This window comes from Ammospiza nelsoni, chromosome 1 (genome assembly GCF_027579445.1).
Source record: "Ammospiza nelsoni isolate bAmmNel1 chromosome 1, bAmmNel1.pri, whole genome shotgun sequence".
Taxonomy (NCBI): domain Eukaryota; kingdom Metazoa; phylum Chordata; class Aves; order Passeriformes; family Passerellidae; genus Ammospiza; species Ammospiza nelsoni.
The window spans coordinates 54,095,420-54,112,117 of record NC_080633.1 but is presented as its reverse complement, the minus strand read 5'-3'; the positions used below and the strand labels follow the sequence as shown (position 1 = coordinate 54,112,117).

General features: G+C 37.1%; 1 protein-coding gene across 2 annotated transcripts in view; it reads left to right on the top strand.

Moving 5' to 3' along the window:
• The window catches only part of SUGCT (succinyl-CoA:glutarate-CoA transferase), a 311,756-nt gene that overhangs the window by 249,725 nt on the left and 45,333 nt on the right, over nt 1-16,698 (top strand). For both annotated transcript variants that reach the window (XM_059477514.1, XM_059477505.1), the window contains one exon: nt 10,726-10,789. In XM_059477514.1, coding sequence (XP_059333497.1) covers nt 10,726-10,789 — 64 coding nt within the window. The remainder of the gene's footprint in view (nt 1-10,725; nt 10,790-16,698) is intronic.

Genomic DNA, 16,698 nt, shown 5'->3' with positions numbered 1-16,698 from the left:
AAAATAGACTCTGAAAATGTTAGGCCTTGTGTTTGGCAGATCATGTAAAATTGCACCTGCGTAAGCAGTATATGATAAATGATATAATTGTTAGATGTGATGATTGTTTAGTAATTAAATATAATTATTGTTTAATTGTAAGAAGAATCATTAGAAACTATGTTAGAAGTTTGAGGGGGGTCACGAGGAGCCCATGCTTGGATGAAATCTATGTATACAATAGAAAAATATAAGTTTAATAATTAACGTGAAAGTTATATAATGATAGAATATAAAAGCATGTTCATCCCGAATCCATGTTGGAGTCAGATTTGGGTTTGTACCCCTGACACCCAGAGCTCTTCAATAAAAGAACCTGCATATAATAATTCTCGTGATTATGTGTTTCTGAACGCTAGCAAAGAGACAAAGTTGAATATAACTTCCAAAGTTTGAAGATATGAATTTATCCACTATCTTAGTGTGAAAGACAGGTGTCAGCCAAGGAGGGCAGGAATCTCCCTTGGAATGGAAAATATGACCCTCTTTCATCTGAATTATTATAACTTTGAAACTAGCAGGCTTTCAGGCAAAGATATGGGAAAAGGAATAGTTCTTTACTAGCGTGTACATGGATAACAAGGCAAACACCCAACAACAACGGCAGCAAGAACAAACAGAGCCAGAACCAGTAACAGCCTTCTCCCGCCAGCAGCACTTTCCCCTTTGGTGCAGTTACGGTCGCAGCCGGCAGGGGCGCTGCTGGCTCCCGGCCGGGCAGGGCAGGTTCCATGAGTCCCCCGCGGCTGCAGGGGGCGCTGTGGCGTGAGCCCAGCCATCCCTCCGAGCGGTAATGGCGGGTGAGCTGAAGAGAGAGAGAGAGAAGGGGCTTTCCTTTGCCAACCCACAGGGGCAAGCCAGTCTCAGTGCCTCTCGGCAACCTGAATGGACTGCAGTGGGAAACCTCAGGAGCAGCAAGCTGGAATGGCAGAGGCGGGCACATCCGGTTTGACAAAAAAAGTGTGTCAGAAAACTCTGGGCCCTGCCAGAAGCTTCAGGGTGGCTGGTTGTTGGGTTATAGTGTAGCCAGAAGTCCTGAAGCAGCAGCAGAGAACAGCAGGGCTGAGCCGGGAATGGCTCCCCTGGGTAACTCACAGCCATGGTTGATCCCAGGCTCGGGCTGTGCAGAGGGGGCAGTCGCTGGCGGACAGTGGGGCGCTCACACGTCCCAGCGCAGCAGCACTGGCTCTGGCCTCCCAAGCAGCAGAGAAGCTAGCCAGTAAGCTCCAGTCACAGTGCCGAAGGAAAAGAACATAAAAAACGGGCAAAATTCCACATGGCAACAAGTATTTGTTGTCAGAGAAGTCCCACGGTGTGGTCCTGGAGAGGACTCACCTCACTGGAAGGAAGTAGCTGCACCTCACCGGCCCAGTTCGCACAGGAAGTCTCAAGCTGGCTCTTGCCCATTGCAAAACTCCCAGAGCCAGGCTTGGGCGTGGGCAGTGACCATCCCAGACACAAAACAAAAACATAACAAGAAATGAGCATGGGATAAAAACCCATCCCTAAGACACTCTGGTGAACTGTTTAGTGTCTGTGAAAATTTGTGTAAGAATTTAAGTGGAAAAATCTGTCCTTCTTATTTTCCTTTTTCCATTTCCATCTTGGTCTCAGCTTCTCTAGCAACTTGTACAGCAAAGTTCATTGGAAACATCATATTTAAAAGTATTTTTGCTCACAGTTACATATGTAGTATTCACATACCACTTGCTTTTTAAATTAAATTCTTACAGAGCATCAAATGCACATCAATGATGAAATAACTGTGAAATGTAGTATTCTCAAAACCGTGCTTTGTTTTTTTTAAATGATGATTGTTTCTGAAAGAAATCACCTGTTTTTTGTGAACCCTCATAGCCCTGAAATACCTTCCTGGCTTTAGTTTCTTTTCGTTTTACTGCAACTTGGAGGGAAATTTTATAGTTGGGTAATAAAATTAATAACTAAATGCTAATGATGGAAAAGTGGATGGCAGTAGTTAAGTGCTGGAAAGGAGTTGAAGATACTGATACAAAGTGGGAACTTACTCTTCACCTTCTCCATATACATCTTGCACCTAGCATTCTTGAATCCCAATTCTGTGGTGTAGACATGGTTAAGAGTTCTCTATCTTAAGTGGGTTTCTTACAAAGGCTAATGTTAATGAGATATATGAGAGTATAAATCAGGAAAAATCTCCATGTGCCAGAGTTTCTGTTGATGAAAGTTCCTTTGACTGCCCAGGGCATCTAGCAACACTCAACAACATCTATACAGTTTACCAGGGTTGTCTGCACATGTTGCTATACACAATTCCTTTGACTTAATTTAAAATGCTGTGTTTTAAACCACAGTCACAGCTCCTTTTCTAAAGGGCTATGAAAGTCAGTGCAAGATTATGCAGGAATAAACCATTTATGGGAGGCGTGGTGAATCTCTGCCTGCAGTAGACTGAGGATGTGCAGGGAGATGGTCTCATCTGGATGTCCTTTACAATACTAAGCAGGTGCCACTGTTAAGTGGCATTCCTCTGAGGATGAGCGGGTTTTGCAGTCCTGGGAAAGGTTAAGTACTCTGAGCTGACAGACCAGCACTAATGAAGCGATGATGTATAAATAAACCATGACACTTACATGGCCGGTGAAAGATGGGTGGCGTACTTAAAAGAAGGCTCTTGGGAACTCAGTGTGGCGTGCAAGGTCAGAAAACATATACTGATTATGTACGTTGTATTTGGCAAAACAAGTGAGACTCCCAAGGACCATCAGAAATCAAGTGATATTTTAGCATAATGTTGCAATGCTGTTGCTTAATGGTTCGTATGCTCACTATTAGCCTGATATTAAATTTGTGAATTTTTGAGGCTTGTACATTTTGAAATAGCAATTCCCTTACATGGCGGACAAATACCTCAGTCATTTTTCAATCCAGAGTTACATCTGCACGTGGCTTATTTCAATACCACATGGCAAAAAGTGACCTCTGAAAAATCTCAGTTATCCAAAACCCTATCAGAATTTTCTCTTCATCATCTTCAGCTCCATAGGCGGGTCTGTAAATGATCCCTGATGAATGTAACAAACATCCACAGAGTTGCTATGAAAAAAATGGCAGTGGGAAGGTTCATGGTATTCTTACCCCACCAGTCTCCCACTTATGGCACACAGTGCTTGAAGGTGTGGCAGTCCTAGCTTATTATCAGTGTAATAAGTTATACAAAATGCAATACACTTGCATTTTGTTAACAAGTCAATTTCCACAAAAGAAACCATCCGGAAACTTATTTTGTTGTTGTTTGATATAAGAGGTAAATCACAATGAAATAAAATAAAATAAAGCCTTTCATGTGACATTCTGGACACCAAAATTATATAATCTATGTACAGTCCAGGATACTCTTCTTAATTTTTACATTCACTTACATCTTTAAAAAGTAAATGTAATTAGGTTTTTCCATGCTTTTTCTTAAAAGAAATTGCAAACATAACATTTAAAGGCAGAATATAGTATTTGTAGTAATCCAAAGTAGAAAAAATATTATCAAACGCCAGTAATTTTTAACACCATTGCTAGCAGAAAATTACTGATAATTTTGATTGAAATGAGGAAAAAACCAGTCAGTACTTCAGACTGTTGCTATAATAAAATCAATCTGTTTCTGTAGCAGCAGGTGATCAGAGTGGAGTTATCAGTGTTAGGAAAGCTATGCTGCAGCTGGACACCGACTCTTTGATTGCGGAGCCAGTGCTGTGAATACAGCCACACCCCGTCTTCCTACCAGCATGAGCCAGGTCTTATATCCAAATAGCAGTACAGCCAACCATCTCTGCTAAAATATTTCTGTGAATTTACACATTCAAACCCACCAAAAGTGTGGTTTTAAAATCACATCAGTTCTCAGGGAAAAAGAACATCTGAAAAATATATGTATATTTTACAAATAAGGACAGATTGTTTCCTCTGCCACGTCTCCAGACTGATGGTGCAAGAAGTTGTCAGGGGACTATTCTTGATGATCTGAGGGAAGGAACCTGATTTTTAAGCACCTGGACAGCCCCTTGAAATCATGGTCAGGTCTGCAGCCTTGAAAATCAGAGAATTTATGCGATTAAATACAGACTTGCATCCATGCATTTTTGTGTATTTGGCCCAAGTTATAAACCTTTATTCTCTTAATCTCCTTGCTATTTGTTACAAATATTAAACATATCAGGTTTATATCATGCTAATAAACCCCTTGGGAATACTTCCTTCTCCACAAGAGTTAAAAACCTGATTCTTTACTGTAATATGGTCTGCTATTAGAATAAAAGTACCTTATTTTACTCTCATTACTTTTCAATATATCTGATGAAAACATAGGAGATTTATATAGACTTATTTAGCAGCTGTCTCATATTTACTTAGAATGTGAGGTATAAATTAAATTTAGTAATTTTTCTCAAAAATAAGTATGTGTTGATGATTAGACAGTGGCAAAGGTGTTTCTGGTCTGTCAGAATAGGTTTCCATTGTTTAATACTTTTGGATTGTTTAATGTCTCTTTTGTGCATTATACTGTGGCTGATTTAGCACTAAGGACTTTGTAATTTTTAATTTTGTAGGAGGAGGTACTAGGGAAAGCAAAACATTAATATGAGAACTATTCTAAATATCAGGATCATATCTTACTTTGATTATAAATTTGAAAGCTGATTTAGGAAACTGAATTACTAAAAATGGTAATTGTCTGTTCAGATTGGACCCAGAAACAGTTTGCTGAGTAGACTCTCAGGGTGGAAGAAGGTGAGTCTGTGAAGAACAGACTTTCATAGGGTGCCTGAGAAGAGGTCACTGTGGTGGGTATATTCTGTTCCACTATTATGAACCACTACAATAATCCTGGAAACTTTTCCAATTTCACCAACTTTATGCTCCCTTCTGAACTGAGGTCTAATTTTAGTCTAATGTGCAGGTTTCATAATTTCAGATTATTGATATTTCAGTTAATGGATGACAAATAGAATCTCCTTTGGGATACTTAGAGCTTTGCATAGAAGAACCTCAGTGGAAGGACTTGTCTAAAACAGTAGTAAGAATAGATTGCTGGTGCAGGAAATGAATGACTGTGGTCTCATGCATGAGTTGAGAAAAATCTGGTATATGAGGGCTCACACCATTGATGTCAATCATACAAAAAGTGCACAGGACAAGAATCAAACGGGCAGGAAAATGGAAAAAGGAGAAATTCTGGAAAGGTAATACAGTGACAAATATAGAGTTAAATAAAAAAATGATCTGGCCTACTCTCTGCTTCCCCAAATGTATACAAAACCTATACATATCTCTATACCAACATGAGCTGAGTAAGAATAAAAAAGGTCACTTGAAATTCTTGGCAAAGAAGAAGGATCTTTACATAGTAGCCATTAGTGAAGAACATTGGAATGACAAAAATCAATAGGAAAGTGTAATACCTGCTATAAACTGAACAGGATGGACAGATTAGGTGATAGAGCTACGGGAGCTATATTAGGGCTATACTGTTGAGCCTTCTACTCAGGAAACGGATATTGAGTCCAAAATGCTGGAGGAGATAAAAGAATCCTCTAAGCCTAATGAAGTAGTAATAATGGGTGAATTCAACTGCCTTCAGGTGGTCAAAGGTAACATTGGGACAGAGTGTAAGGGGCGCAATTTCTCATCACTCTCAGTGATTGCCTTTTGAAATGTTTAGTTCTAGAATATGCAAATGGAATTCCTGATATAAGGGACTTAGCAGAATGCAGGTAAGAAGCTCTTAACTCCTGTATCAGAATGTGCCATTTTTGATTAAGTAATGGCTACTGTAAAACCTAAATTCAATACTGAAGAGCCAATAGCTAGTTTGCAGAACCACTATTAGTCTAGAGGATATAAAGACTCTTTAGACAAAAGATAAAAAAAGTAAAGAAATTTAATTCTGATAACCAAGAGGGAATCTAGGTGAAGTTTCTGTGGTAGAACAAGAGATGTAGCAGAAAAAAGTATTTAAATACTGTGACATGGATCAGGAGAAAGATGTATGCATCAGGCCTCAAAAGGCCATCCCCAGAGATGTCAATAAAAAGTAATTTTGCCTGTAGCATATAGTAGCAAATAGCTATCAAGATGTGACAAAAGAAGAACTTTGTCAAAGCCATCACCTCACATGCACAAAAAACCCAACAAGTTTGGTGAGGGAGACAGTCTGTAAGACACTGGCCTAGAAGAAAGCAGCAGTAGAAAACAGGGACATTCCAATGAACTGTGATTTTCCTGTGTGTATTCATATAGTATCACAGACATGGTACGAGGGACCTTAGAGACTCTAACATACTCACAGTGTTCACATTGTCAGAATAAGGCAATGGGAGAAAAGAGGTAAATTCATAGGCAATCAGAAGTAACAAAGCCAGATTTTATTAATTCACAAATTTGTTAAGAAAGCAACCTTTCTTTAAATTATGTTCTGTCTCATGAAAAGGTAAAAATCTTCAAATATGAGAGATAGGTAAAGTGGAGATAGATGTGATTAATTAGTACAATACTTATATATAGAGTAGAGAGCTAATACCTTCTCTAAGTGACCCTTGCATATTAGAAAATGTGTTTGGAAAGAAGAATAGTAAAGTTATTAGTGATGAAGGACAAAGTTTGCAACACAATTTGAATATATTGGGATTTCTGCTTTGGAAAAAAAGGTGGAGGGGAAACATGCTGACATGCAAACCATCCTGTTGTGCAACAACATTCTAGGAATACAAAGTCAAGCAGAACCAGGCATCAGATGGGAATATATTCAATATCCTTTCCAAATTTCAAATGACTTGACATATTTTTATTTGGAAAGGGCTACTTTCAGTATGTGGGATGCAATTCCAAAATGGCATTTTCTTCACATGTGCTGTTACTTTTTCAGGGGGTGATTATGGCCATTGCTCTATGTTCAGCATGTACAGGGAAAACTATTATTACTTTTTTGTGGTTTGGAGGCACGAGTGGTAATTTCATTTACCAACAGCCAGCTATCTTGTGGCTAGAGAAATGTGGAGAAATTGGTTACATCATTTCCTTTGTGGCCCTTAAAATCCTTTTCACTAAACTCTAGATGAATCTGTGAAAGAGTAGTACCTGTACAAATGCATATGTTGAGTGCATAGCTCCACATGAAATAGAACTTCTAAAATTTGAATCAGGGAAGGGGGAGGTGGGAGCTACAAGGTTTGATATGTTTCTGATTCTAGTATCTCCTTTGATAGGGATTTGCAGGCTTACCTTAGGTAGAATTGAAATAGGTAGATTTGAAACTTTGATGGCAGTGTTAAGAGGAACCATGTTGTTATGGGTGGTTAGTTACATGCGTCATCAGAAGTGATGTTTGTATTTGGAATAAAATAAAATGGTGTCACAGAATCAATCAATTAGGTTGAAAAAGACCTGTAAGATCAAAAGTCTGAAGACCATCATGTCAACTATATCAGAGTCAGTCTTTCTTTAAACACCTCCAGGGGCAGTGGCTCCACCGCCTCTCTGGGCAGCCCATGTCAATATCTGATCACCCTTTCTTTGAAGAAATACATCCTAATGTCCAGCCTAAATCTCTCCTGGAGCAGCTTGAGACTGGCCTCTTCTCCTGTGACTGGCTGCCTGGGAGAAGAGGCCAACCCTCACCTGACTGCAGCCTCTTTTAGTAGGTAGTTAGAGGTCTTATCTCCAGGATTGACAACCCCAGCTCCCTCAGCTGCTTCTCACAGGGTTTGTGGTCCAGATCCTTTATCAGCCTTGTTGCCCTTTTCTAGACTCATTCCAGTACCTCAATGTCCTGCCTAAATTGAGGGGCCCAGAACTGGACGTAGAACTCAAGGTACAGGCTCACCATGCTGCTGGCCACACTGTTCCTGGTACATATGAAAAGATTTTTACTGAAAGACTGAAGACTGTGCTTCTGATTTCTTTATGGTGTTATCCCTGCAAAATGCCTCCCAAACATTATTTGATTCAGAAAATCTCACATGGTAATAGACCATATAGAATTTCTACCCTGCAAAATAACCCATATGAAAAAAAATAATAAAATTTGATCTATTGATTGCAATCATCTTTTACATTCTCTTGGTCATCAGTTCCTTATTGTGAGCTCAGGTGAACACAGACACAGTAGAGGGCTCTACCACATCAGAAATATCATGGCCATTTCAGCTATACAAGACAATGGAGGAGAAAACCATTGAGTTGTGTCTCTTGCCTTTTCCTCTGGTTTTCCTTGTCCTTGATGGTAAAGGATGTGAACGTTGCAGTAATCCTTCATGTTTTTGAAGAATGTACATGAGAAGTTGGTGAAGCTTTTTTTCAATTTGTTTTTGAGAGTCCTAATAGTGCAATGAATGGAATGGGAAATTACCCAGTTATTTTAAACAGTGCTGCTGATGTAGGAAAAACATCCACAGTTCTTGACCAGTCATTTCTTGGTGATTGTTTTCTTCAAAAGAAAAGTTGCTACTGAATGTATCAATGTAGGCTTAATTACTGTAGAAAATAAGATTAATAGAAATGTCAGTGTTTTGAGTAAAAAATATATCCGAAAGGAAAATTCAACACTGTACTAATAATGAAAATAATAAGGAAGCTTGACTGCATCTTAAGCAATTCTTTTAAAAGTAGTGGTGATCCTCAAAGATACTTCAGGGGTTTTGTAGTTCATTCTGTAAAGAAAAGGGATCTGGAATTTGAGTTTAACCAAAAAGTATTTTAAAAGAAATTTAGGTCTGTCTTATGAGAAGAAGAATTTAGAGAGTCAGAACAGAGAAAAACATGATTTTTCTGGAGTCCTGAGTAGCTGCTAGACAATTTGTATGCTTTTCTTTAAACAACTGGAGACACTTTCAGGTACATGCTTTAACTTGCCATCTGAAGAAATGCTTATTCACCTCAGTGTGTTGTGGATTTCAATTTCAAATGAGTGTGCTTTCTTGCATTCAGGTCCCAAATAATCAATTAAATGCATAAAGCAAGCTTGTGTAAATAAATTGTGAAGAAAGGAGGCCAAACTGTCAATAGTGTTTGATTAAGGGCATTACTGGAAAGATTCTAAACATGAATTAAAAACGCAATTATATTTTCTAATTCTGTCATTTGGAAAAATAATCCTGGATGTCTCGCTTGAATGTCTACTAAAACTGCCTTTAACCTTCTGAAATAGAAATAGAACTAATGATTTGGTATACTGCCAAGCAATTAGACCAGTGAAGAGACATTGTTCCCCCAGCATCTATTATTGGAAATATCTAGATTTCTAAATGTCATCTAAATAGGTTCATCCCACAAGCTAAGAGAAAGCTGACCTGACCTTTTGACACCACCTGTTGAGGAATAGGAATTTTTTAAGCACGCTATTCTACACAGATAAAGGGTTCACAAGGTTTGACCTGGAAAGAATGGTTAAAGGAATTAGTTTTGTTTAGTCTAGAAAAGAACAGACTGAGGAAGGATGTGATTACAATCTTCCAGTACATAAAATAATGTTATAAAGATGATAGTGATGGGTTTTCTCTGTTCATTTGGGGAAAATACAAGAATAAAGATGTTTAATAGTCAGACACTTAGATTATGTATCAGGAGAAAAATTTCTAGTAATAAAAATGCAGAACAAGGTGCAGACTACATAAGAAAATTCTCATCTTATTAACTTGAAATTTTAAAGATTAGTTAGACCAAGAATTGTCATTAATAGTCAAGGTTGCTGTGTTGTTCATGGTACGAGGTGAATAGATAGATGATCACTTAAAAGGCTTTTCCCATGTTTCAATTTCTATACATGATAGAATTGGCAAGACATTCTAAACTTGTTGCATTGGATATGAAAGTAATTGCCTAGTGGGTGGTTATCTATTTTTTTTTAAATACTTCTGATAATATGATTAAGGTAACAATATTGCAAGGATGGAAGAATAATAGATGAAGAAATTATAAATATTGTTTAGTGGCTTTTAGTGCAGAACTATATAAACAAGAGCAGTGAGTTTGCTATTATAAATATCTTTTTCTCTGTTACTTGACAATTTTGGTATCACACATTGTTTTCTGGCTGAAGTTAATAACAAGGATCTGAAAATTGTGATGAATAATTACCCCATATAGGTATACATAGGGCCTGAAGCATGGCATACCCACTCAAAAGAATAGAAAAAACATAAAAATTATTTAGTCTTTCCAAAATGTCTGTAAAAGCTATGAACACAGCATTTCACAGTATGATCCATCACAAGCTCAAAACTAGCAGTGCAAAAACAAACAAGAGAACATAGTTGATGTATAGGCCATTAGTACATATTGAGGTTAATATGAAAGGGTGTGAAGGTTTTAATACTCATTCTGTGTTGGTACCAGCTGTCTGTTGGTGGTTGAAAGTGTAACATGCTTGCAGCTCACTTTGTTTGATGATGACTCTAAGAGCTTAAAATATGTTAGACATGTGCAGTCTTAGTGAAGCTTTTATTTAGCTGCATGAATAAAAAGTAGTGTCAAACATCAAAGCTTTTTTCCTTCGCATTAAACAGACTACTTGTGTTATAGCTCCTTGTATTTTCAGAGAGTCTGTGAAAGAACACAATAATGTTTATCTCTTTTTTTCCTCTTGAGTTTAGGAACTGGTTGTATTTTATATTACATACATGTTTTGTTTTCTTTTGTTTTGTTTGGTTTTCCTAGGTACTGCACAATGGACTTGTGATGGAAATGAATCATCCAACAGCTGGGAAGATAGCTGTTCCAGGTTAGATGTTTAATCCTTTTTGCTGAATTAAATGCTACATGACATCCTGAGTGGTTCTGGAACTCAGCTGAGGACATGACGCATCTTCACATTTCACTCAAATGAATAAAAGTTTAACCAGGCTGACATTTGTCGGATAGTCATTCCATTGGTGGAATAATCATTCCAGTAGCAGAAAAATGGGTTAAAATGTGTGTCAGAATAGCTTCTGGTTTTCATCGGTCAGTTGTCATAACATGAATATCAATTTGATAATATTTGCAAATTCTCACTGCTAGAAATGTTACTGCTAAATAATCTACATGAATATGTGAATCTGTTTTTGATTTAGTTTGATTTTGCAAGTTACCCAGGCTTCTTTTTAGGGACATTTCTGTTTAAAAGAAAAAAAAAAAAAAAGAGAAGGGAAATTTTTACTGAAGACTTAATGAAGCTCTGCCATAATGAAGTCATAAATAGATATTTTGAACTTCCAAAAATACAGAAGTATATACAAAAGTAATAAACTATTCTCTTTACAGCTCTAAATGGACCAGGAACTTGTGTAGCTTTCCTTCGATTAGACATGTTATGTAACAGAGTTAGGTTCAACCACAGCCATTATGAACATCTTGCAGTTGCCTTGGTTTTGATAATTGATCCTTGTCTGATAATCTGTTAGGTATTGGGCCAAAATTCTTCTTCTCTCTGCTTTTCTTTCTCCCAGGCCACATTGAGAATTGTTTCTTCCTTCATTCAAAACACTATGTCATGTCTAGTTTTATAAGAACTTCTCCTTACATTGTGATTTTCTGTGCCAGTTCCATCCTCTGACACTGCATCCAGTTGTAATCAATTTCAGTTGACTTGAGCACATGTAGTGTTAAGAAGAATTTGATCCATAAAATTTATCTTTATATTCACATCCTGGAATCACACTGGGATGCAGAAAGAATTATTTGAAATAAACCAATCCTGTATTAGATCATAGTTTCTGCATGAATAGAGGGGGTGTTTGTGTGTGTGGATGTGTATGCTCCATATTTGCTCTTTATCACAGTTTGCATTCCACATTTGGTCTCACTAGATTTCAATGTTTGGTTGACTGTATTGAAAAATGCTTCTCTAATTTAGATGCACATATCTGGAAATAACAATCCTTTTTAAAAGAATTTTCTTACAGAAAAGCAATCCTGGTTTATTTACCCAAAATGAAATGACAAATAAAAGGTTTTTGAGTTAATTCTTTTTTAAGAAGTAGAAATAAAAGCCTTACAGATGGTAGAGGAAGTGTATAAGGTTTTCATGTTGCATACAATTTATAATCTATCTTAGAGAAAGCAAATACTCCTTAAGGGGATAGCTTAAACTGCAAGAAGAGGAAAGAGATGAAAGGAATGTTCTAATGTCTGTCAGCAGCGATAGAATGTATTGGCAAGAGAGAGAATTTTTACATAGGTAAGCCATAGTACTTCCCAAATCCTTAGTAATTTTTTTATTTTATTAAACTAGTGACACTGCACTAAACTAAAATAAATCATCTTAGTCTCTAATGGTTTGCCATTTAGATGGACTTCTATGAAGAGTTTCTTGTATTGAAACAGATGGCTGAAATGATTATTGGATATTTGAGCAGGAAAAGTAGAATTCCTTCCTTTCCTGGCATGGGAGGATAAGGAGGGGAGACGCAGGGGAGGAAAGGGGGAAGAACACTTATTCAGTGTGAGCAGAATGGACCTATTGATATCTCTGGAAAGACAGTGCATTACATTGTCCCAAAACTAAAGTGAATTTGGCCACTGTTGATGATAGGTAATGGAAGTACCCTGGATTTGTCCTACTTAATGATATGTCTGAAGAGTACAGGGAAGGGTGTGCAAAGAAAACCTATAGTTGATAATTTCTTCTCAATGACAGTTAAGAAATAGAAAGTTTTGGGTTTTTTTAATGTGGTTATATTTTAATATCTTGTATTTGGTAGAGAACAAGTTTAGTAAGCTCTTAGTTTCTGTCTCAGGATTGCTTATTAAGGAAAATTAAATTATTAATGTGAATGTTGAAACTGAATAGGCTGAAAATGTTTTTCTTTTAAGGGACTGGGGAGATTCTAATCCCAAAATAAAAAGAGATTGCTGTTATTTCTTAACCATATAAGCTAGATTTTAGTGTGTCCTTTAGTAATTGAATTGGACATCACACTTGAGGCTCTTGAGAGAGGTCTGACTTTTGCTGCCAAATAAAGTTGTGAGTGCAGTGACAGGCACTAATTAAGTGGGCCATGCTGGCAGATTTCAGCTCCAAGTATCACAGGTGGCCTCTGTGTCTAGCATATTGATTTGCAGTAGTCCTTCTCCAGACATGTCCCCGGTTTGAGAGTCGATTCAAATCTGTGTATGAATGCTCCTTTGGAGATCTTGCAGGTTGAAATGGATTTTGCCATTGACATTAGCGTTGGCTACATTTTTAAGGTTGGACTTGGTAATTAATACTCCTCCTCTGCTTAAATATCTTTTGATATGGTTATTGAATTTGATCATTTCCTCATTTTCCCCCTTGCCGATTTTGTGATTCCCAGCGTTAATGAAACTGTGTGCTGATAAGTGCGTTATGGGAAAAGTTGTACTACAAAGAACATTTCTCTAGTAATTGTTCTTTTCAGAATGTATCTTTATGGTAAGAAAGCAAGCAACCTTGCATGTTTCAAGTATTCATGAAAAGTGTCTATGCACAAATAGATCGCATTGCTGTTACTACTATCAAGATATCTCCAATTCAAGAACAAATGTGAAAAAGAGAGTTCATTGTGTCTTAGAGTGACTCTATAAAAGATTGTGAGAACATTCTGAAGAAAGATGTCGTTCTGTGGTAGTTCCGTGGTTTCTTTAGGATAATGTTTCACCTATATAATTCTGTACTTTCATGTAATGATGTTGTTCTTGAACTGACATATACATACACTTGTCATATAGAATGTTATATACACTATATATACTTGTTATATAGAAGGTGCAACACTGTGAGAGAGCCCTGTTTGAGTCATTCTTGCCAGAACTAGTTCATCTGATTGTAGGGCTGAAGTGATGAATCTTTTCTGTATCTGTATGTACCTGAAGGCAGTTTAATAATTTCTAGTTCAGGGCAGTGCTCCAAAGATGATCAGGAGCACATGGTGGGAGGATGATGGTCAAGAGAGATTCAGCCTGTATATCATGAAAATCTTTTTTATCATGACAACAGCCAGGCAGTTGTCAGGCAGTGGAGCAGGTTGCCCAGAGAGGTCTGCATACTCTGTTCTTACACATTTTCAAGGAACAGCTAGGTAACGCCAGGGCCAACCTGATCTGACCTAGAACATGACTCTGACCTGATCCAACTAAGAGTGGAGTCCTCCTGAAGTCCTTTCTGACTTGGATTATGTTCTTATTCTGTGATTAGCATTACTATCTTTTCCTCAGCTCTATTATGCTTAGCCCTTTCCACAGAGATCTGAAGGAGAAATTACACAATTAAAATTAGAAATGTAGAGCACAGAAAGTACTCTCGGGTACAAAAAGTAATGTTTTATACAGTGCCAGATTTCAGAAGATACTGGATGGCACAGAGACACTACAGGTAAGTGAAGGGACAAAATTTTGAGAAGTTTTAGCATCTGGGTTAGTCTTGACCTACTTTGCCAATGAGTAATAGATTTTACAAAGAGTGTTAGTATGTGGATTTCTGGAAGCCACTGAGTATTCTGAGTGCCAATATGGAGCACAATGGGTGCTCAGCCCATACTGATTACACAGAAAAGAACTAATGGGTGCAATATAGTCTTTCCCAAACCTTTTCAATCACAGTCCCCTTATATGGTTTGGGAAAATCAGATAATGATACTCCAGCTTCTGCATTATCTAATCTCTAATGTTGACTTTTAAAGGCTGCTGGTTGTTTTTAAAGTCAAAAAAGTGTTTGTAATATTATTTTTTTTATGAGAAAACCACTATGTATTCAGCTGTCCCTAGCAAACTAACCTTTTTAGAATTTATGAATTTATTAACTAGCAGGAACCTTTGTGAACTAAATTTAATTTCTGACCCCTTCTAAGCCTTAGCAAACTGGGGATTTGGATATAAGCCTAGACTTTGGAATCATCTCTGATCAAACAGGAAGCAATATAACTGTTGAAGTTGTGTAAATCACCTCTTCCAGACAAAACAATTCTTAGTTTTGATAATGTTTATGTTGTATGTTCTTCTCATCCCCATTTCCTGAGTTGACAAACACAATGCCTCTCCTTTGGCCCATGATATGCATCAAGGATGACTTTATTGCTCCGAAAGGCCAATTTCATACCTGGCTTCATAATTTCCTTCTGTGCTCTTGATACAAAGTTTTTGGGGGACTGTTCCAAGCTCAGTTAGGAAAAACAGTGCAGGATTCCTCCTTGACATAGATTTCTTGGACTGAATTCAGGCAACTTATGTTAATTAATCAACCCACTCAGGAGAAATGTCCCTTTTTCCGGTCTTCTCCTGTCACTGTGCATTACAAATATACTACTGAAACAGGAAAGAATTTTTTTTCAGAGGTAGGCTTTTCCTGTTGTCTGTGATTCATTAAATGGTGTCATGGTTCCATGGAGACTAATTGCTATCAATCTCTTAGAAGAATGGTTTTAAAGAATAAGACAAAGAGTCAAGAAATCTAATAGGACTTCACTATTGTGCCACAGATTTCTTCCTTAATCTTGGACAAATCTCTCTGTTCTTACCAAACTAATTGTTTGCAGTATTTTGGATCTTGGTTAATAATTGAAAACTAATTCCTTAGGGAAGGATTTTCTTGGGAAAACTCTGTTTGTTATTTTAAATATTTATTTTGATTTGTTATGTATGTATTCATACCTATTTTCTTCATGTATGTGGAAGACTAGTTATAGTTAAGGAAACAGTGGTGTGTCCATGTATTTGATCAGAGCATTTCAATACAGGGAGCAAATATGGCTGTTAGTGATATGTGCTATTTTTTTTGACCATTTACTGTGAGTGTAGTATAAAAAGCTTCAGTAGGTCTGTAAAGAAAAGAAAAGTTACTTCCACATGGAGGAAGTTTGCAGGAAATTAAGGAAGTCTGTACTCCAATCCATTGCTTCCTGCAGCTAGGAGATCCTTCAATATAACAATAACAACATAAAAAAAACTCAACAATTTTTTCCACATCTTTTGCTTGAAATTCTGATTCTACCTGCTTCTCATCAGGTGTTTTTCACATTTGTGTGTGCCTGTCTCTGTGTGTTTGCATGCATGTGCACAACCAATGTTGATTGAAAAATTTTAATTTCACTTCACTATTTATGGTACATTGGAGACAAACAGTTTCACCAGCATTACCATGACCTCATTTGTCTTTTTTAGTCATCAGGGCTGACTATTTATGTCTTTTACATTCACAGAGCTGATTTCAATTTTGAGGAATCCATGACCATTACAGGAACTGACACAAATAATGTATGACAGCTCACCTAGCTATCCTCAAAGTACTTAAAAAAATTAATAAATATATAAACAGTATATTCACACTGATTGCAAAAGCAGAAAAGAGATGGTGGGAGTGGCAAGGAATATGTTATTGGTTTCAGGGTTATGTAGAAAGGCTAGTGCATCTTTTTAATGAATGATGCTTTAATTTGGAATCCTTTAAGAATAATTTTAAAGTAAAACATTAATAGCAGACCTTTTAACATTTTTGCTCCTCTGTCATATGTTTCCACAGTATTTCTCTACCACATATTTTAAAACTTGTTATACCTTTGGGAATGGTCTTAGTGCCACAGTTAATACTTTGAAAGTTGTTTGTAGGAAGAAAAGGCAGCTATTTCTTACCCAGTTCTAGGTCTTCAGTTGTTGGAGGGAATTAAGAAATAGTGGAAGACTTTTCCATCAGTCTCA